Genomic DNA, 21031 nt, shown 5'->3' with positions numbered 1-21031 from the left:
CTGGCCCCTGGGCGGACGGGTGAGGTCTCCTCGGCGGCTCTGTTTTCTGCCCGTTACCTGGGCCCTCTGGCTGTAGCTCCCTTGAGCTTTTTGTCTATATCCCAGTGCCTCCAGATGGTGGATCCCACTCCCTTCTTCTCTTCTCCCCCTCTTCTCTCTTCCCTTCTCTCTTCTCCCCTCTTCTCTTCTTCCCCTCCTCTGTCCTCCCCCCTCTCCTCTCCCCTCCACTCTTCTCCCGTCTTCTCTTCTTCCCCTCCACTCTCCTCCCCCCTCTTCTCTCCCCTCCACTCTTCTCCCTCTACTCTCTTTTCCTCCTACTCTCTTTTCCCCCATCTCTTCTCCCCCTCTCTCTTCTCCCCTCTTCTCTTCTTCCCCTCCACTCTCCTCCCCCCTCTCCTCTCCACTCTTCTCCCTCTACTCTCTTTTCCTCCTACTCTCTTTTCCCCCATCTTTTCTCCCCCTCTCTCTTCTCCCCTCTTCTCTTCTCCCCCTTCTCACTTCTCCCCCTCTTCTCTTCTCCCCCTCTTCTTCTCTTCTCCCTCTCTCTCTTCTTCCCTCTTCTCTTCTCTCCCCCTTCTCTTCTCTCCCCCTTCGCCCCTCCTCTCTTCTCCCCCCCCCCGCTCTTCTCCCCCCGCTCTTCTCCCCTTCTGCTGTTCTCCCCCCGCTCTTCTCCCCCTCTGCTCTTCTCCCCCCTCTTCTCCCTCTCCGCTCTTCGCCCCCCTCTTCTCCCCCTCTCTCTTCTCCCCTCTTTTCTTCCCGTCTCCTCCCCCCCTCTCCCCTCTTCTCTTCTTCCACCCCCTTCTCCCCTCTTTTCTCCCCCTCCTCCACGCCCGCCTCTCTTCTCCCCTTCCACTCTCCTCCCCCTCTTCTCTTCTCCCCCCCTCCACTCTCCTCCCCCTTCTCCACTCCTCTCTTCTCCCCTCTTCTCTTCTCCCCCTTCTCTTCTCCCCCTTCTCTTCTCCCCCATTCTCTTCTCCCCCATTTTCTTCTCCCTCTTCTCCTCTCCCTCTTCTCTTTTCCCCTCTTCTCGTCTCCCCCCTTCTCCCCTCTCTTCTTTCCTCTTCTCTTCTCCCCCCTCTTCTCTCCCTCCTCTCTTCTCCCCTCTTCTTTTCTTCTTCCTCTCTCTCCTTCCCCTGTCTTCTCCCCTCCTCTCTTCTCCCGTCCGTTCTTCCCCTCTTATCTTCTCCCCCTCTCTCTTCTCCCCGCCTCTCTTCTCCCGCCCTCTCCCCTTCTCCCCGCCGTCGCCCGTGCCCCGTCCCCACTTGGCCTGCTGGCCCCTCTCCCCCCCCCCCCCCGGTGCCCCTCCCCGGTGCCCGCCCCGCCCCGCCCCGCGATGCCCGGAGATAAAAGAAGGCGGGTGCCGGGGGGGAGATGGAGGGGTCCGGCCGGCCGGCGGCGGAGGAGGAGGAGGAGCCCAGCCCAGCCCAGCCCAGCCCAGCCCAGTCCACCCCATCCCGGCCCGTCCCATCCCGGCCCAGCCCATCCCAGCATGGAGAGCTCCGGGCTGCGGCTGCTGTCCGTGCCGGCGTCCGGCTGGCTGCTGCTCCTGCCCCTGCTGCTGGGGGCCCGGGCCCGGGCCCAGGACCCGGACTACCCGGACCCCCCGGACCCCCCGGCCCCGGACCTGGCCCTGGACCCGGCCCTGCGGCCCCGGGCCGCCCTGCCCGACTACCACGGCGCACATCAGAAGGAGCTGGTAGGAAGGAGCTACAGAAGCCCCTGGGATCTCCAGCCCCTTGCCCTGTTGTCCCCTTTCCCTCTTGTTCCCTTGCCTGGGATCTCCAGCCCCTTGCCCCCTTGCCCTCTTATCCCCTTGCCCGGGACCTCCAGCCCCTTGCCCTTTTTCCCCCTTGCCCCCTTACCCCCTTTCCCTCTTGCCCCCTTTCCTGGGATCTCCATCCCCCTGCCCTTTTGTCCCCTTTCCCTTTTGTCTCCTTGCCTGGGCTCTCCAGCCCCTTGCCCTCTTGCCCATTTTCCCCCGTGCCCCCTTCCCCTTTTGCCCTCTCATCCCCTGTCCTGGGCTCTCCAGCCCCTTGCCCTGTTGTCTCCTTTCCCTGTTGTCCCCTTTCCCTCTTGCCCCCTTTCCTGGGATCTCCATCCCCCTGCCCTTTTGTCCCCTTTCCCTCTTGTCTCCTTGCCTGGGCTCTCCAGCCCCTTGCCCTTTTTCCCCCTTGCCCTTTTTTTCCCCCGTGCCCCCTTCCCCTTTTGCCCTCTCATCCCCTGGCCTGGGATCTCCAGCCCCTTGCCCTGTTGCCCCCTTGCCCTCTTGTCCCCTTGCCTCCTTTCCCTCTTGTCCCCTTGCCTGGGCTCTCCAGCCCCTTGCCTTTTTTCCCCCTTGCCCCTTTGCCCTCTTGCCCTCTTGTCCCCTTGCCTGGGATCTCCAGCCCCTTGCTCCCTTGCCTTGTCGCCCCCTTTCCCTCTTGTCCCCTGGCCTGGGATCTCCAGCCCCCTGCCCTGTTGACCCCTTTCCCTCTTGCCCCCTTTCCTGGGCTCTCCAGCCCTCTGCCCTTTTGTCCCCTTTCCCTCTTGTCTCCTTGCCTGGGCTCTCCAGCCCCTTGCCCTCTCGTCCCCTTACCTGGGATCTCCAGCCCCTTGTCCCTTTACCCCCTTTCCCTCGCGTCCCCTTTCCTGGGATCTCCAGTCCCTTGCCCTCTTGCCCCCTTGCCTTCTTGTCCCCTGGCCTGGGCTCTCCAGCCCCTTGCCCTCTAGCCCCCTTGCCCCCCTGCCCTGTTGTCCCCTTTCCCTCTTGTCCCCTTTCCTGGGATTTCCAGCCCCCTGCCCTTTTGTCGCCTTTCCCTCTTGTCTCCTTGCCTGGGATCTCCAGCCCCTTGCCCTGTTGCCCCCTTTCCCTCTTGTCCCCTGTCCTGGGATCTCCAGCCCCTTGCCCTCTTGCCCCCTTGCCCTGTTGTCCCCTTTCCCTCTTGTCCCCTTTCCTGGGCTCTCCAGCCCCCTGCCCTTTTGTCCCCTTTCCCTCTTGTCTCTTTGCCTGGGATCTCCAGCCCCTTGCCCTGTTGCCCCCTTTCCTGGGCTCTCCAGCCCCTTGCCCTCTCGCCCCCTTACCTCCCCCACCCCCGGTGCTGAGCACCTCTGTGTTGCAGATCGAGGCGCTCCAGGAAGTGTTGAAGAAGCTGAAAAGTAAACGCATCCCGGTCTACGAGAAGAAATACGGCCAGGTGCCCATGGTGAGCCAAGGGGGAAGCTTGCCCAGGGGGGCAGGAAGGAGCCACCCTGCCGCCTTACCCCCTGTCGAGGAGCCCCGGGAGACCCGGAGATCTAACCCTGCTAAACTGCCCCCGCTGAGGGGGGTCTGATGGGCCCCTTAACTCTGATGCTGAGCTTTGCCCCTCATCATCTCCATGCTCATTCCTCCCCCTTCTCCATCCTGCCCACTAAAAGCAGCCCAGCTGACCTGCGATCATAAGAGGATCCTTCGATTGTTACTTTAAAGATCTCATGTGTAATAATAATAATAATGGTGGTATTTGTTAAGCGCTTACTATGTGCAAAGCACTGTTCTAAGCTCTGGGGGGGGGGCTACAAGGTGATCAGGTTGTCCCACTTGGGGCTCACAGTCTTAATCCCCATTTTACAGATGAGGGAACTGAGGCACAGAGAAGTCAAGTGGCTTGCCCAAGGTCACACAGCTGACAAGTGGCAGGGCCAGGATTCGAACCCATGACCTCTGACTCCCAAGCCCTCGCTCCTTCCACGGAGCCACGCTGTGCGAGCGGAGAGGAGAAGGGACTTTTAGATGACAAGGTGGGGGAGTGGGACGGGGAGAGTTAGCTCTTACACTTGAAAATCACTCTAACTCAAACACTTTTAATACACCAGTCAAGGTGTGTCTCTGTGCGTGCACCCAAAAGTCCAAAAGATTGCACACCTGTTGGGTGGAAAGGACGGTCGGACTCGAAGAAATTCATTCATTTAATCGTATTGTACACGAGCCCCGGGAAAGGGTATTCCTGCAGCCATAAACTCCTTTGGGCTCCCGGAAAATTCCAAGAGAGGGAAGATTCCCTAACTCCCCTTCTTCTCGTCCCGAGCTCTTTTCCAAAAAAGATGAGGGAGTCCCCATGGAGCTCCCTCCCTCTGCTCTGCCCCCTTCCCCTCCCCACAGCACCTGTGTATATTTGGACATATTTATTACTCTATTTATTTTATTAATGATGTGTATATATCTATAATTCTATTTATTTTGATGCTATCGATGCCCATCTACTTGTTTTGTCGTGTCGTCTGTCTCCCCCTTCTAGACCGTGAGCCCATCGTTGGGTAGGGATTGTCTCTATCTGTTGCCGAATAGTACTTTCCAAGCGCTTAGTCCGGTGCTCTGCACACAATAAGCACTCAATAAGTATTTATTGTGTGCAGAGCACTGGACTAAGCGCTCAATAAATACGATTGAATGAATGCCTTTGCGGTGTGGGAGAGAATGTTTGTGTGTGTATCATAGCTGTCTGTGTGGGGCTTCAATCGTAAGAGGATCCTTCGATTGTTCATCCATTCATTCAGTCATATTTATTGAGCGCTGAATGTGTGCAGAGCACCGTACTAAGCGCTTGAGCACTATACTAAGCGATTGTTACTTTAAGGATCTCGTAGCTATCGGGCGGAGAGGAGAAGGGGCTTTTAGATGCCAAGGCGGGGGAATGGGACGGGGAGAGTTAGCTCTTCAACTTGAAAATCACGGTAATTCGAACATTTTTAATATGCCAGTCAAGGTGCGTCTCTGTGCGTGCACCCAGACGTCAGCTTGTAAGCATTTGGGAGCGTTCCACGCGTACGGTAGTGAAATAGCCGTGTTCGGAGACGGCCATCCGCGTTGTGCCTAGCTGTGTTGCGTGCCGTGCCGATTAACTGGTTGTGTTGGTGTTGGCAGTGCGATGCCGGAGAGCAGTGTGCCGTGAGGAAAGGGGCTAGGATTGGCAAACTCTGTGACTGCCCCAGAGGAACCGTCTGCAACTCCTTCCTCCTGAAGTGTTTATAAAGGGACCTGCATCCTTCCACCCGCATCCTTCCCTCAACACCCACCCCCCCACCCTTCCGCGACAGGACCACTCTGTCGTCCCGGCGTTTGACTTAAACAACTGAAGCCCGCATCCGCTCCCAAAGATGGTGGAAAGCTCTTCCTGAGGTTGCCCGCTCAGAGCATCTCAATTAGGAATTCCCGTGTCGAAAGGTAATGCCGTGTCTGGTGGTGAAAGAGCTGTAAAGTTTTCCCTCGATTTAGTTCTACTCATGTGGCAAGCTCTGTGTATCCCTGTGTAAAGAAGTTGAACTTACCTTGGAAAATTGTATTTTTGTATGTGGAATGTCCTAATAAAAATTAGATCCGAACACCCGTAGTAGTTACATCTTATGTACGATTTGGAAAGGAACAACACCCCAAGCAATCCCAACACGGTGTGTACAAACTATATATAATAAAGGGTTTTTAACGATCGCTTTCATTGCACTGTGGTACCCACATGAGTTCTTTACTGTTAAAATGTGATAAAGAAGATAAATTGACTGGTAGAAAATCACCTAGCTATCTGAAATGTATAATTTGCTGGGGGTGGTGGTCCTGAATTTGGCTCTGGTGGGGTCAGTGGGGAGAGGGAGGGGTGTTTGTGTTTTGAAATGGGAGAGTTTGACAGTAGTAATCTATTGTGACCATTTTGACAATGGTAAATCAAATGTAGGCCCTATATGGACTTTAAACCTTCTTAACTGTAGATAGATGCTTTCTGAAACAATGATGGTGTCTCTCTCTTCAGTGGTTTATAACATCCACCAATTTCCATGATCATTCCAAGTATGGTACTTTGTAACTTTTGGAATTGTGAAATCATTTTAGTATCTATCTCCGCCACTAGATTGTAAGGTCCTTGAGGGCAGGGAATCACGTCTACTAGCTCTGTCAAGCATTGCACGTGGTTAGTACAATTCTCCAAACACGGTTGCTCAGTAAATGCTGTTGACATGTAAAGGCAAAGAAGATGGTGGTGGAGGGAGCTAATGATTAACTTAATGGAGCACTCCAGAAATTGAATTTCCTCTCCAATAATTCTCAAAGAGAACAGAGAATCAAATAATCAGAGGTCAGGCTCCATCCTGTTGCTATTCCCCCCCTCCTCAGCGAAGCTTTCTCCTTCCCTTCCATCTCTCAAAAAAAGAGGGGTTCCTTTCCGTTTCCGAAGGCTAAAGTTTTCACCCAGATCTCTGACTCTAACCCTTCCACCTCAGGCAATATCCTCCTCTCTCTTCCTGTTATCCTGAGCCTTTCCCACTTTCGCTCCTTCCCATCTATCTTCAAATACATTCATCTCTATTCTACAAAATGATTTTTAGTCTTCTTTCTCCTTCCAGCCTCCTTCACTCCCCCTTTCCTGTCTACGGTCAGGTATGCTCTCTATAAATATCTGGGGGGCTGAGGACCTGGGTTCTAAATACGGATCTGCCATCTGTCTGTTGTGTGACTTTGGGCAATCACTTAATTTGTCTGTGCCTCGGTGACCTCACCTGTAAAATGGGGATTAAGACTGTGAGCCCCATATGGGACAGGGACTGTGTCCAACCTGATTATCTTGTGTCTACCCCAGCTCGTAGTACGGTGCCAGCACACAGTAAGCACTTAACAAATACACAAAAAAGTCTCTCTTTCCCTTCTGTTAATAATTTCCTCAAATTCAGTGTTTTTTCTCCCCTGTAGATATCTGCCCATATGGTTTCTAGACTGTGAGCCCACTGGTGGGTAGGGACCGTCTCTATATGTTGCCAACTTGGACTTCCCAAGCGCTTAGTACAGTGCTCTGCACACAGTAAGTGCTCAATAAGTATGAATGAATGAATGAATGAATGGTTTCCCTAAACACATCTCCAGCCTTCTCCTTCACTTTCTCTATAGTCTCCAACACGACAGCTTTGTGACCACTCTGCTTGAATGCCCCAGTGCTATTTCAAATGCTTCCATCCTCAACCTTCCTTATTATTCACTTTCCTATCACAGTGGAAAACACTACTCACCTGTCCCTTACCCGCCACCATTGGAGTCATTTTTGACATCTCTAATTCCCTCCTTCAGTCCCTGCCAAGTTTCCCTCTGCAGTCATGCCTGGAGCCATACAATTCTCTCCATTTATTTACAATCATCTCATGTAAAAGCCCTCATCACCGCGCACTTCTACTACAATGGCCATTTTGCTGGTTTTCCAGCCGCCCATCAGCCCCCGTGAGTTATCTTTCTAAAACACCCGTCGGATCCCGTCACTTCGCTTCTCAAAATCACAATCACTTCCCTAATGCTGCTGAAGCTTCTGACCACTGGGCTCAGGGCCCTCCGTCAGGTAGCTCCTCTGTAACTTTTTTCCACTATCTACCAATCAATCAAACAATCAATCAATCAATCAATCAATCCCAGGTCATGTGCCAGAAAGTGGTTGCGAGGCCACACTGCTTGCATAAAAAGAAGCAAAATGGTCTAGTGGAAAGAGCATGGGCCTAGGAAACAGAAGGACCTGCGTTCTACTCCCGGTTCCACCACTTGTCTGCTGTGTGACCTTGGGCAAGTCACTCCACTTCTCTGTGCCTCAGTTCCCTCACCTGTAAAATGGGTATTAATACTGTGAGCCCCAAGTAGGACATGGACTGTGTCCCACCTGATTAGCTTGTATCTACCCCAGCGCTTAGTACGGTGCCTGGCACGTAGTAAGTGCTTAACAACCACCATCATGTTTTTTTTAAGTAGGTAGTAGATAAGGACATGAGAATTCACCTCAGTGATCCTTCTGGTCCTGCCTTTAGTCTTAGGAGAAGGTAACGGGATCCTAGGAAGAAGCAGCGTGGCTCAGTGGAAAGAGCACGAGCTTGGGAGTCAGAGGTCATGGGTTCTAATTCCGGCTCCGTCACTTGTCAGCTGTGTGACTTTGGACAAGTCATTTAACTTCTCTGGGCCTCAGTTACCTCATATGTAAAATGCGGATTAAGACCGTGGGCCCCACGTGGGGCAACCTGATTACCTCGTATCCCCCCCCACCCCCAGAGCTTAGAGCAGTGCTTGGCGCATAGTAAGCGCTTACCAAGTACCATCATTATTATTATTAACAGTGTGATGGTTGCTGGCATGATAGTATTTCAGAATGTACAGTCTAACATCCCTGACTCTTTCTCTCTTACATTCTCTCTAGAAACTCCCTGTGGACCCCTCATCCGTGAATTTAGCCATCCCTTCTCTTGGGGTTGCTGATATTTTCTTCCTAATTCCTTTAACAGTATGCAATGGTCATGTTGGCCTTATGTGGGTTCCCCACATTTTTTAAAAAAGTTTTAATGCACATTGCAAATTGCTGCTTCCTGTTTGCCTCCTCTCTTACTACATTCTGTGCCCCAGTGGGTAGATGACTGGCAGGGCTGAGAGAGTACGAGTGATGCTCTGTAAAAATGATCATTAAATTCTACTCCCTCTCACCTAGACTGTGAACCCCATGCGGAACAGGGACTGCATCCAACATGATAACCTTGTATCTGCCCCCACCCCTACTAAGAACAACGACGATGATGATGGCATTTATTAAGCGCTTACTATGTGCAAAGCACTATTCTAAGCGCTGGGGAGGTTACAAGGTGATCAGGGTGTCCCACGGGGGGCTCACAGTCTTAATCCCCATTTTACAGACGAGGTAACTGAGGCCCAGAGAAGTGAAGTGACTTGCCCAAAGTCACACAGCTGACAATTGGTGGAGCTGGGGTTTGAACCCATGACCTCTGACTCCCAAGCCCGGGCTCTTTCCACTCAGCCATGCTGCTTCTCAATGATTGGCACTTAGTAAGGCTCAACAAATCAATCAATCAATCAATCGTATTTAATGAGCGCTTACTGTGTGCAGAGCACTGTACTAAGCGCTTGGGAAGTACAAGTTGGCAACATATAGAGACAGTCCCTACCCAACAGTGGGCTCACAGTCTAAAAGGGGGAGACAGAGAACAAAACCAAACATACTAACAAAATAAAATAGAATAGATATGTACAAGTAAAATAAATAAATAAATACTATTAATACTATTAACACATACTATTATTATTGGTAGCAGTAATAGTATTATTCTGTGTAATCCACAAGCATCATAACAAATTTTTTGGTGCCGCTTCTCTGTTCTAATGTCTTGAGGCCGAGACTGGTCTGTTGTTTTCTATGGGAGATTCTCTCAGGAAACATTTTGAACATAAAGCGTTGCCGTCGATGTCAAGCATTTTCCTTTACTGCCAAATGAATGACCCCTTAACCCAGCTAAAGCAGGAAACTTGGTTTGTGTTTTAGGGAGCCCAAAGTTTTGCTTGTATTTGTCTGTGAGCTTTAATAATGGCAGGGCAGGGGGACCAAAAGTTTCCATTTTTCTCCTTCATTTGTTCTGTGGTTTAGGCCCGCTTCTGATCGTGACAAATCATTTCAAATTTCTCAGGGCACAAGGAGGTGGATGGATTTTTTTTTTTCCTAATTAACTTTCTTTCCCACTTGGTTCCAAATGAGAGATTTTTGCATTCAAAAACTGAAGATGCAAAACCATGAGATTGCCTGGTCAGAGCCTTAAAGGAGACTAATTCATTCATTCAATCAATCGTATTTATTGAGCGCTTACCATGTGCGGAGCACCATACTAAGCGCTTGGCAGAGTACAATATGACGGTAAACAGGCACGTTCCCTGCCCACGATGAGCTTACAGTCTAGAGGGGCAGAAACAGACGTCAAAACAAATAAATAAATTACAGACATGTACATAAAGTGCTGAATTCTGTTGGACTGCACTCTCCCAAGCGCTTAGTACAGTGCTTTGCACATAGTAAGCACTCAGTGAATCCCACTGATTGATTGATGGGCTTTTGAGGAAGGATTCTCAGGGATATATATATGTACAGATATATACACATATACACATATATATACATATATGTATATATGTTTGTACATATTTATTACTCTATTTATTTTACTTGTACATATCTATTCTATTTATTTTATTTTGTTAGTAAGTTTGGTTTTGTTCTCTGTCTCCCCCTTCTAGGCTGTCACAGCCTATGAGCCCACTGTTGGGTACGGACTGTCTCTATATGTTGCCAACTTGTACTTCCCAAGCGCTTAGTACAGTGCTCTGCACACAGTAAGCGCTCAATAAATACGATTGATTGATTGATTGAGTCCTGACTGGCCCCCCTGCTTCTCACCTTCTCCCTTACCTTTCAATTCGGGACAGATTTTCCTTTGGGCAGAAATGATCTGTAAGGTACTCTAAGAGGATCAAAGGGAAGAGCGGCTTCGGATCCCGGCACCGACAGTTGTCAGCTGTGTGACTTTGGGCAAGTCACTTCACTTCTCTGGGCCTCAGTGACCTCATCTGGAAAATGAGGATTAAGACTGTGAGCCCCCCATGGGACAACCTGATCACCTTGTAACCTCCCCAGCACTTAGAACAGTGCTTTGCACGTAGTAAGCGCTTAATAAATGCCATCAAAAAAAAAGAAAAGGAAGAGCGTGAGTATGGAGTCTGGAGACCTGGGGTCATCAGTGGGCTGCTGTGTGACCTTGGGCAAGTTACTCAATAATAATAATAATGGTATTTGTTAAGCGCTTACTATGTGCAAAGCACTGTTCTAAGCGCTGAGGGGATACAAAGTGATCAGGTTGTCCCACGGGGGGGGCTCACAGTCTTCATCCCCATTTGACAGATGAGGGAACTGAGGCCCAGAGAAGTGAAGTGACTTGCCCAAAGTCACACAGCTGACAATTGGCAGAGCCGGGATTTGAACCCCTGACCTCTGACTCCAAAGCCCAGGCCCGTTCCACTGAGCCACGCTGCTTCTCTGTGTGTCTGGGCCTCCATTGCCTCACCTGTACAATGGGTTATGATCTTTTCTCTCCCCCCGCTTAAAGTGTGAGCCCCAAATGGGACAGGGAATGTGTCTGATCTGCTTGTTTTCTATCTATCCAAGTGCTTACTTTGCACAGGACTTGGCATATAGCAAGCCTTCAGCAATTTTTTTAGGGTATTTAAGTGCTCACTATGTACGAGGCACTATACTAAGTGCTGGGGTACATACAAGATACTTTTTTTAATGGTATTTATTAAACGCATATTATGTGCCAGGCACTACGCTATGCGCTGGGGTAGACACAAGCTAATCTGGTTGGACACAATCCATGTCCCTACAAGGGGGCTCACAGTCTTAATCCCCATTTTACAGATGAGGGAACCGAGGCACAGAGAAGGTAAGTGACTTGTCCCAGGTGACACAACAGACACCACGATTATTAAAAGTTTGGGACAATAAAACCCTGAGCATTTTGCACTCTTAAAAGAATGATTTTAAAGTTGGAATTTAAGGGCCTTATTCTTCTTGAGATCTGATGCAGTCGCCTCATATTTGTGTTCAGTCAGTGGAAAAAGCTGAGCGCTGACGTGAAACGATAACGCTGTCCCAACAATGGGGCGGCTCATTAGTCTCCGGTCTCTGTGAGAATGGCCATGGTGTTAGCACCAGACCTACAGTCTGAGCTGTGTAATCCTTGGTGGGAAAGCAATTTATTTACTTAAAGCTCCACTGCCAGACACGTACGTGGATTTCTACAAATAAAACTTGCTCTTCGATCTTACTCATCGGCACCTACCAAAGTCAACTTGTAATTTGTAAGCAGGAGACAACATTTTAGAGATAATATAAATTACTACCAAAGTACATTTTATTCTTCACATGCTACAGGAGAGCGGCTGGATCTAAGAGTTTTGCCGTCAGAATAGCAATTGAGATCCTAAGGCGAGGGATAGCCCTTCGATACTTGTCTTTTTGTCTTTATAACTTGGACAGGTGTCCCAGCACAGTCCCAGGAGGTTGTGGCTGTAGAATTCAGAAGTCGTTTTTCTGGCCTTTGGGTTTGCAAAGGGTTTAAGCTTGTCTTTCCAGTTTCTCGATATTTTGTCCTCCAATTTGATCGTGGTTGGGGTTTGCTTCAGCCACTTGGCGGGCCATAGGCTGGGAAAAATTCTTCACTCCCTCCCATCCCCTATGACATCATTATGTTATACTGAGAAGCAGCGTGGCTCAGTGGAAAGAGCCCGGGCTTTGGAGTCAGAGGTCATGGGTTCAAATCCCGGCTCCGCCCATTGTCAGCTGTGTGACTTTGGGCAAATCACGTAACTTCTCTGGGCCTCAGTTACCTCATCTGTAAAATGGGGATTAAGACTGTGAGCCCCCCCCGTGGGACAACTGATCACCATGTAACCTCCCCAGTGCTTAGAACAGTGCTTTGCACATAGTAAGTGCTTAATAAATGCCATTATTATTATTATTATGTGGAAGTCCACACGAGTCCCCACGTCTCCAGGGTATGAAAACGAAGCAGTCATCCTTTTATAGATGCTCTACAACATGCACATACAAACACACACGTACACACTCTGAGATGTCTACTAGAGAAGCAGCGTGGCTCAAATGGAAAGAGCCCGGGCTCTGGAGTCAGAGGTCAGGGGTTCAAATCCCGGCTCCGGCAACTGTCCGCTGTGTGACTGTGGGCAAGTCACTTCACTTCTCTGGGCCTCAGTTACCTCATCTGCAAAATGGGGATGAAAACTGTGAGCCCCCAGTGGGACAACCTGGTCACCTTGTAAGCTCCCCAGCGCTTAGAACATTGCTCGGCACATAGTAAGTGCTTAACAAATACTATCATTATTATTATTATCGTCCAACGTTTGTCAAACGTCCCATCCAGAAATCCGGAATCCCTCTAGCCTGAGCCCTTCCCGTTCCCCCCAAATCGATCTCCACTAGATCAAACGTGATTTCAAAGGAGTCGAAGTTAGTGAGGAATATGCCATCCCACCACTGTGTCCGAGTCTCCCAGGGAATAGGCTGATAAAGCCTCTAGGAAATAAGCCGGTGAGTATGCTTACCGGCAGTGTGGCTCAGTGGAAAGTGAGTCAGAGGTCATGGGTTCAAATCCCGGCTCCACCACTTGTCAGCTGTGTGACTTTGGGCAAGCCACTTCACTTCTCTGGGCCTCAGTTCCCTCATCTGTAAAATGGGGATTAAGACTGTGAGCCCCACGGGGGACAACCTGATTTCCTTGTATCACCGCAGCGCTTAGAACAGTGCTTTGCACATAGTAAGCGCTTAATAAATGCCATCATTATTATTATGCCACTAATTTACAGACTGATTTTTGCACTCTGCCTTCTAAGCATAATATATATTTTATATATATATAAAATATATATAATAGGGATATACTGATATCCCTACCAGTGATGATAGGGATTGTGCCTCTAACCTCTAGTGTACTGTTCTCTCCCAAGAGCTTAGTTCAATTCTCTGCACTCCATAGGAGTTGAATAAATACTACTGATGGTTGGATGGGGCATTCCTTTTTTTCCCCATGATGCTATAATTTAGGCTGCAACTGCTGCTTTCTAATGATATTGTTGGGGTGATATATATATATATAGATAGATAGATAGATAGATAGATAGATAGATAGATATAGATATAGATATATATGTGTGTGTGTGTGTGTGTATCACCCCAACATATATTATATATATGTATATATATATATATATATATACATTTTTAAAATTTATAGATGTAAGAAATAAATAAAAATAAACAAATAGAGAAGCCATGGACAGTAACCATTTCACTCACTGGAATTCCCAAAGATGGTGAAAACGGCTCACTACCCATCTGGATTTGAAGAGAACAGTTTTTGAAAGGACACAGAGTAATCGGAGCATACTGTTCTGTTTGTTTACTGTCTAGGTCCTATCTTCCCTGTGTCCTGTTTGTCGTCAAAAACTGAACTGAGATTCCAAGGCTGGAGACGCTTTTATACCAAGTGCAAAGGTTGGTGTAAATCAGCATCAGAAAGTGAGAAACAGATTTTGGCTTTTCTGGTAGGAGATTTTAGGTGGGAAAGCCTTTTTTGTTCCTAAAATAAAATGATAATGGTATTTGTTAATTTGTTAGGCACTTACTATATGCCCAGCAGTGTACTAAGCTCTGGGCTAGATCCAACATAACCAGATTGGACATGGTCCCGGTCCCACACGGGGCTCACAGCCTAAGAAGAAGGGAGGACGGATATTTAATTTCCCATTTACAGATGAGGAAACTGAGGCACAGAGAAGTGTCGTGACTTGCCCAAGGTCACACAGTAGACAAGTGCCAGAGCTGGAATTAGAATCCAAGTCCTCTTGCCTCCGAGGCCCAGGCTCTTTCTACTGGGCCTCGCTGCTTCTCATTCGTTTCCAACTGAATCTTGCATGGGCTGAAGCCTTATTTGTGACTTGGGATTTCCAGAGGAGATTCTCTGCCTGAGAAATTCTGATTAATTTGGCCATTGGGACCTCAATTCCAACCACATATTGCCCTGGCTGATCTGATTGTTTTTTGCTTTGTTTCTCTGGGAGCTTTTAGTAGTTCTCTTTTCTGGAAAATAACTCTCCGAAAGGTGTCCCCGTTGCCATTATAATTACATAACAAAGCCCCAGAAGGATCCACAGGGCAACAGGAGTCTCTCCTCCTTCCCTCTTCTTGCTTCCAGTCTGGGTTTGAAATAACTCCCCCAGGAAACCAACCAAGAAGAAGAAACAACAATTTCTCAGGAACAAACCGTGAAATCAGCTACAAAAAAATGGAGCGGCCAAGAGCTAAGAGCAACTCACACGTGTTGGTTTGCCTTGAGGTCTGAAGAATAGGGGTTGTGTGGCTTCCAGGATGGTCATTTTCCGGATTTTCGAATGGACCGTCAGGCTTTCCGCTGGCCTGTTCCCTGTGTGGTACTGATAGGGTCCCGAATTCTTCTGTTTTGGGACGTACTTGCGTTCCGCGGCTAGCCTCCCCGTGCCGGGGCTCCTGCCATTGAGTTCTGCGGCTTAGATGAGTTCACACTGATCTGGGAAGCAAAAACAGTGCTTGGCAGAAGGAGTGGCCAAGAACATGTGGAACTGCCCCGCCTACAAAGCTGGGCTGGGGGGAAATCAAGTCTCCCATTGAAGGAAGTGGCCAGTGCGAGTTTGGGCTCGAAGGGGCAGGGAGAGTTTCCTTAATATTAAGGGGGAAATTTTCATGGGCTTGGGGTTGGGACTTTTAGCTGCTGAAGTCTGTGTTCCTGGCTTTGGCGTTGTGCCTTCCTGCGCTGTTGCAAGTCGTTGGTTGCTCATTATCGGCTCCAGTCCTTCCCTTTTCAGGACTCCAGAAGCCCAGGTATCTGCTTCTCTGTGCAGAAGGAGATTGAAAACCACACCGGAGTAGTCAATCAACCAATATCGTATTTGTTGAGCGCTTACTGTGTGCAGAGCACTGGACTAAGCGCTTGGGAAGTCCAAGTTGGCTGCACATAGAGACGGTCCCAACCCAATAGCGGGCTCACGGTCTCGAAGGGGACTTTCAGCGAATGAACCAATGGACTCAGTAAGCGCTCAATAAATACGATTGATTGATCCTGTCCAGTGTTCCGGTACTGGGCCAGCAAGCCATCAGCTGTTTGGTCATCCGTGTGCTGTGGGACCGTGGGCAAGTCACTTCACTTCTCTGTGCCTCAGTTGCCTCATCTGAAAAATGTGAATTGGAACTGTGAGCCCCTTGCAGGACAGGGACTATGTCCAACCCGATTTGCTTGGATCCACCCCAGTGCTCAGTACAGTGCCTGGCACATTCATTCATTCATTCAATCTTATTTATTGAGCGCTTACTGGGTGCAGAGCACTGGACTAAGCGCTTGGGAAGTACAAGTTGGCAACATACCTGTATATATGTATATGTGTTTGTACGTACGTACGTTTGTACGTATTTATTACTCTATTTTATTTGTACATATTTATTCTATTTATTTTATTTCGTTAATATGTTTTGTTTTGTTTTCCGTCTCCCCCTTCTAGACTGTGAGCCCACTGTTGGGTAGGGACCGTCTCTATATGTTGCCAACTTGGACTTCCCAAGCGCTTAGTACAGTGCTTTGCACACAGTAAGCGCTCAATAAATACGATTGAATGAATGAATGAATGAACATATAGAGATGGTCCCTACCCAACAACGGGCTCCCAGTCTAGAAGACAACAAAACAAAACTTGTGGACAGGTGTCAAGTCATCAGAATAAATAGAAGTAAAGCTAGATGCACATCATATTTATTGTACATATTTATTACGCTATTTTACTTGTACATATCTATTCTATTTATTTTATTTTGTTAATATGTTTGGTTTTGTTCTCTGTCTCCCCTTTCTAGACTGTGAGCCCACTGTTGGGTAGGGACCGTCACCGTATGTTGCCAACTTGTACTTCCCAAACGTTTAGTACAGTGCTCTGCACCCAGTAAGCGCTCAATAAATACGATTGAATAAATGAATGAATGAACATATAGAGATGGTCCCTACCCAACAACGGGCTCCCGGTCTAGAAGACAGCAAAACTAAACATGTGGACAGGTGCCAAGTCATCAGAATAAATAGAAGTAAAGCTAGATGCACATCATATTTGTTGTACATATTTATTACTCTGTTTATTTATTTATTTTACTTGTACATATCTATTCTATTTATTTTATTTTGTTAATATCTTTGGTTTTGTTCTCTGTCTCCCCCTTCTAGCCTGTGAGCCCACTGTTGGGTAGGGACCGTCTCTATATGTTGCCGACTTGGACTTCCCAAGCGCTTAGTACAGTGCTCTGCACCCAGTAAGCGCTCAATCAATACGATTGATTGATCATAACAAAATAAATAGAATAGTAAATATGTACAAGTAAATTAGAGTAATAAAACATAGGAAACAAATACCACAGTTATTTTTATTATTATTAGGAGCAGGGGTATTGCAGTGGGTGCCTTTATATCTAATACCCGAACCCTGGAGAAAAGGGGCAGGGAGTCCCCAAGGGTGAAAGGCTTGGGTTGCCTTGTGTCCCTAACCTTGGTCACATGAGCAAGGGAGCATCTTGGCTCAGTGGAAAGAGCACGGTCTTTGGAATCAGAGGTCATGGGTTCAGATCCCGGCTCCGCCACTTGTCAGCTGTGTGACTTTGGGCAAGCCACTTCACTTCTCTGGGCCTCAGTTCCCTCATCTGGAAAATGGGGATGAAGACTGGGAGCCCCCCCGGGGACAACCTGATCACCTGTCATTTCACTTCTCTGGGCCTCGGTCACCTCATCTATAAAGTGGGAATTCAGAATGTGAGCCCCATGTGGGAGAGGGACTGTGTCCAACCCGATTAACGTGTAACTACACCAGTCCTTGCACATAGTAAGCGCTTAACAAGTACTATATTATTATTATTCAGTCCCACATGGCAGTCTCTGATAATAATAATAATAATAATAATAATGATGGTATTTGTTAAGCACTTACTATGTGCAAAGCACTGTTCTAAGCTCTGGGGTAGATACAAGATTATCAGGTTGTCCCACATCAATCAATCAATCAATCGTATTTGTTGAGCACTTACTGTGTGCAGAGCACTGTACTAAGCGCTTGGGAAGTACAAGTTGGCAACAGATGGAGACAGTCCCTACCCAACAGTGGGCTCACACATGGGGCTTACAGTCTTATTCCCCATTTTACAGATGAGGTAACTGAGGCACAGAGAAGTTGAGTGACTTGCCCAAAGTTACACAGCTGACAATTGGCAGAGCCAGGATTCGAACCCCTGACCTCTGACTCCAAAGCCCATTTTCTATCCACTATGCCATGCTGCTTCTCAATAATGATGCCAGGGGTTCCCATTTTTCCTGTAGCTTTGGGATTCTGCAAGGCAGAATCTGGGTCTCCAATTCAAGCCAATGATTTTTTTTTTCTGATACCCTTCCCTACATGCCCATGCCTTCGTTCAAGTGGAAGGGGCACAATGTAGAGAAGCAGCGTGGCTCAGTGGAAAAGAGCCCAGGCTTTGGAGTCAGAGGTCATGGGTTCAAATCCCAGCTCCGCCAATTGTCAGCTGTGTGACTTTGGGCAAGTCACTTCACATCTCTGTGCCTCAGTTGCCTCGTCTGTAAAATGGAGATTAAGACTGTGAGCCCCCCGTGATCACCTTGTTACCTCCCCAGCTCTTAGAACAGTGCTTTGCACATAGTAAGCGCTTAATAAATGCCATTATTATTATTATTATTGTAACCTCCCCAGTGCTTAGAACAATGCTTTGCACATAGCAAGGGCTTAATAAATGCCATCATTATTATTCCCCTTCTAGACTGTGAGCCCACTGTTGGGTAGGGACCGTCCCTATCTGTTCCCAACTTGTACTTCCCAAGCGCTTAGTACAGTGCTCTGCACACAGTAAGCGCTCAATAAATACGATTGAATGAATGAGCCCCCTCCTGTCAATCAATCAATTGTATTCATTGAGCGTACAGTGCTCTGCAATCAATCAATCATATTGAGTGCTTACTATGTGCAGAGCACTGTACTAAGCGCTTGGGAAGTACAAATTGGCAACATATAGAGACAGTCCCTACCCAACAGTGGGCACACAGTAAGCGCTCAATAAATACGATAGAATGAATGAGCCCCCTCCTGTCAATCAATCAATCAAAAGTATTTATTGAGCATACAGTGCTCTGCACACAGTAAGCGCTCAATAAATATGATTGAATGAATTAATGCAGAGCACCCCATGGTTCCACTGTCAATCAATCACTGGTATTTACTGAGCACTTACAATGTGCAAAGCACTGAACCAAACACTTGGGAGAGTACAATACGGTACAGTTCGTAGTCATAGTCCCTGCCCTCAAGGAGCTTACCACGTAGTCACCGATTCAGTGGGGGAAGCCTGGAATGCTGTCTTCTCCAGGGGGTGAAATCAGCTGTTTCCCATTGAGGGTGATTGCTGCTGCCGACACACCGTGAAACATCATCTCTCATCATCAAAAGCACTTACTGAGCCTTAGCTTACTGTGTGCACAACGTTATACGAAAAGTGTTTGGGGTGCGCGTGCGCTGTAGAAGCAAAAACCCCAGTTTCTGTCCTTAAAGGGACTCAGGATCTAATGCTTAAAGGCCAAGGCCCCTTTAAGAAAAGGTTCGGTCTTGTCCTATTTGCAGAGAGGCTGGCACACCACAGGTGTGGCCCATTTTGAAATTTTCCCTTCTCCTTTACTAGCTGCTCTTCCAGCAAAGAGGAAGAAGGACAAGTTTCTTGGCTTTTGCTCTCTTTTTCAAGCCTGTTTCCAAGTCCGTAAATGTTGCTGCCAAAGGAAGGAGCCGTTGCATCTCCTCATTCTCACCTATCATCTTGGGACTCTGATTTCCAGGTAGGGATATATTACTAAATATATGTATTTAAGCCGTTTGGTGGGATTTCAGATATCATCATCATCAATCATATTTATTGAGCGCTTACTGTGTGCAGAGCACTGTACTAAGCGCTTGGGAAGTACAAGTTATATGAGAGTAGGGATCGTCTACCAATGGTTCACACAGCCCACTGCACACAGTAGACATTCTGTAAGTATTCTTGATTGCTTTGAATCTCAGCACTGAAATGGGAATTGGACTTTGGTCAGTAACTCTGATTCTCCCTTGGATTTATGCACTAGCTTCTCCTTCCATGCCTGATTTTTTTTATGGCATTTATTAAGTGCTTACTATGTGCAAAGCACTGTTCTAAGCGCTGGAGAGGTTACAAGGTGATCAGGTTGTCCCACGTGGGGCTCACAGTCTTAATCCCCTTTTTACAGATGAGGGAACTGAGGCCCAGAGAAGTGAAGTGACTTTCATTCATTCATTCAATCGTATTTATTGAGCACTTACTGTGTGCAGAGCACTGTACTAAGCGCTTGGGAAGTCCAGAGTCACACAGCTGACAAGTGGCGGAGCTGGGATTTGAACCCACGACCTCTGACACCAAAGCCTGGGCTCTTTCCACCGAGCCACGCTGCTTCTCATTTAGTTATACTCTTTTTGCCCTGAGGTTTAGCACAGAGTTAAGTACTCAGTAAATGTCTACAATTACTACTCCTTCTAGGACCAGGGGGCTCCTCCATAACTAGAGTTGAGGCCTCTGGTTTAGCTAGAGCCAGCGCCAGCTTTGAGTCATTCATTCAATCGTATTTATTGAGCGCTTACTGTGTGCAGAGCACTGTACTAAGCGCTTGGGAAGTACAAGTTGGCAACATACAGAGACGGTCCCTACCCAACAATGGGCTCACAGTCTAGAAGGGGGAGACAGGCAATAAAACAGAACAATGTGGACAGGTGTCAAGTCATCAGAACAAATGGAAATAAAGCCAGATGCACCACATTAACAAAATAAATAGAATAGTAAATATGTACAAGTAAAATAAATAGAGTAATAAATCTGTACAAGCATATATACAGGTGCTGTGGGGAGGGGAAGGAGATAGGGCGGGGGCGATGGGGAGGAGGAGAGGAAAAAGGGGGCTCAGTGTGGGAAGGCCTCTTGGAGGAGGTGAGGTCTCAGTAGGGCTTTGAAGGGAGGAAGAGATGTGTGGAGGGAGGGCATTCCAGGCCAGGGGGAGGACGTGGGCTGGGGGTCGACGGCGGGACAGGCGAGAACGAGGCCTGGTGAGGAGGTTAGCGGCGGAGGAGCGGAGGGTGCGGGCTGGGCTGGAGAAGGAGAGAAGGGAGGTGAGGTAGGAGGGGGCGAGGGGATGGACAGCCTTGAAGCCCAGGGTGAGGAGTTTTTGCTTGTTGCTTAGGTTGACCGACAGCCACTGGAGATTTTTGAGCTTGTACTTTTTTGTATTTATTGAGCACTTACTGTATGCAGCGCACTGTACTAGGCACTTGGAAAGTACAACTCAGCGACAGAGACAATCCCTGCCCACATGGGCTGACAGATCAAGGGGATTGCCGCTGATCGATTGATGGACTGAACATTCCAGGTCCATCCTGGGTGGGCAAGGGTTGCAGTGGTGGGCGTCACTTATTCATTCAATCGTATGTATTGAGCTCTTACTGTGTGCAGAGCACTGCACTAAGCGCTTGGGAAGTACAAGCCGGCAACATATAGAGATGGTCCCTGCCCAACAACGGGCTCACAGTCTA

At 48.2% G+C, this 21031-nt stretch overlaps 1 protein-coding gene across 1 annotated transcript; it reads left to right on the top strand.

Annotated features, from left to right (window-relative positions):
• Positions 1-1489: 1489 nt before the first annotated feature.
• Positions 1490-5442, top strand: CARTPT (CART prepropeptide). Its single transcript, XM_038765881.1, has 3 exons — positions 1490-1696; positions 3099-3182; positions 4883-5442. Exons 1-3 carry the CDS (start codon positions 1490-1492, stop codon positions 4988-4990), a joined length of 399 nt encoding a protein of 132 aa, XP_038621809.1. The 3' UTR covers positions 4991-5442.
• The last annotated feature ends 15589 nt before the right edge of the window (positions 5443-21031 follow it).

Source organism: Tachyglossus aculeatus, chromosome 23 (assembly GCF_015852505.1).
Source record: "Tachyglossus aculeatus isolate mTacAcu1 chromosome 23, mTacAcu1.pri, whole genome shotgun sequence".
Lineage (NCBI taxonomy): Eukaryota > Metazoa > Chordata > Mammalia > Monotremata > Tachyglossidae > Tachyglossus > Tachyglossus aculeatus.
The sequence above is the reverse complement of the archived record's forward strand: the minus strand, read 5'-3'. Positions and strand labels throughout refer to the sequence as shown.

Excerpts from the sequence above, each read along its gene's own strand:
- CARTPT (XM_038765881.1), top strand. The coding sequence starts at position 1,490 with ATGGAGAGCTCCGGGCTGCGGCTGCTGTCCGTGCCGGCGTCCGGCTGG. Across the intron at positions 1,697-3,098 it reads GCGCACATCAGAAGGAGCTG|ATCGAGGCGCTCCAGGAAGT; the intron begins GTAGGAAGGAGC and ends TCTGTGTTGCAG. Across the intron at positions 3,183-4,882 it reads AATACGGCCAGGTGCCCATG|TGCGATGCCGGAGAGCAGTG; the intron begins GTGAGCCAAGGG and ends TGGTGTTGGCAG.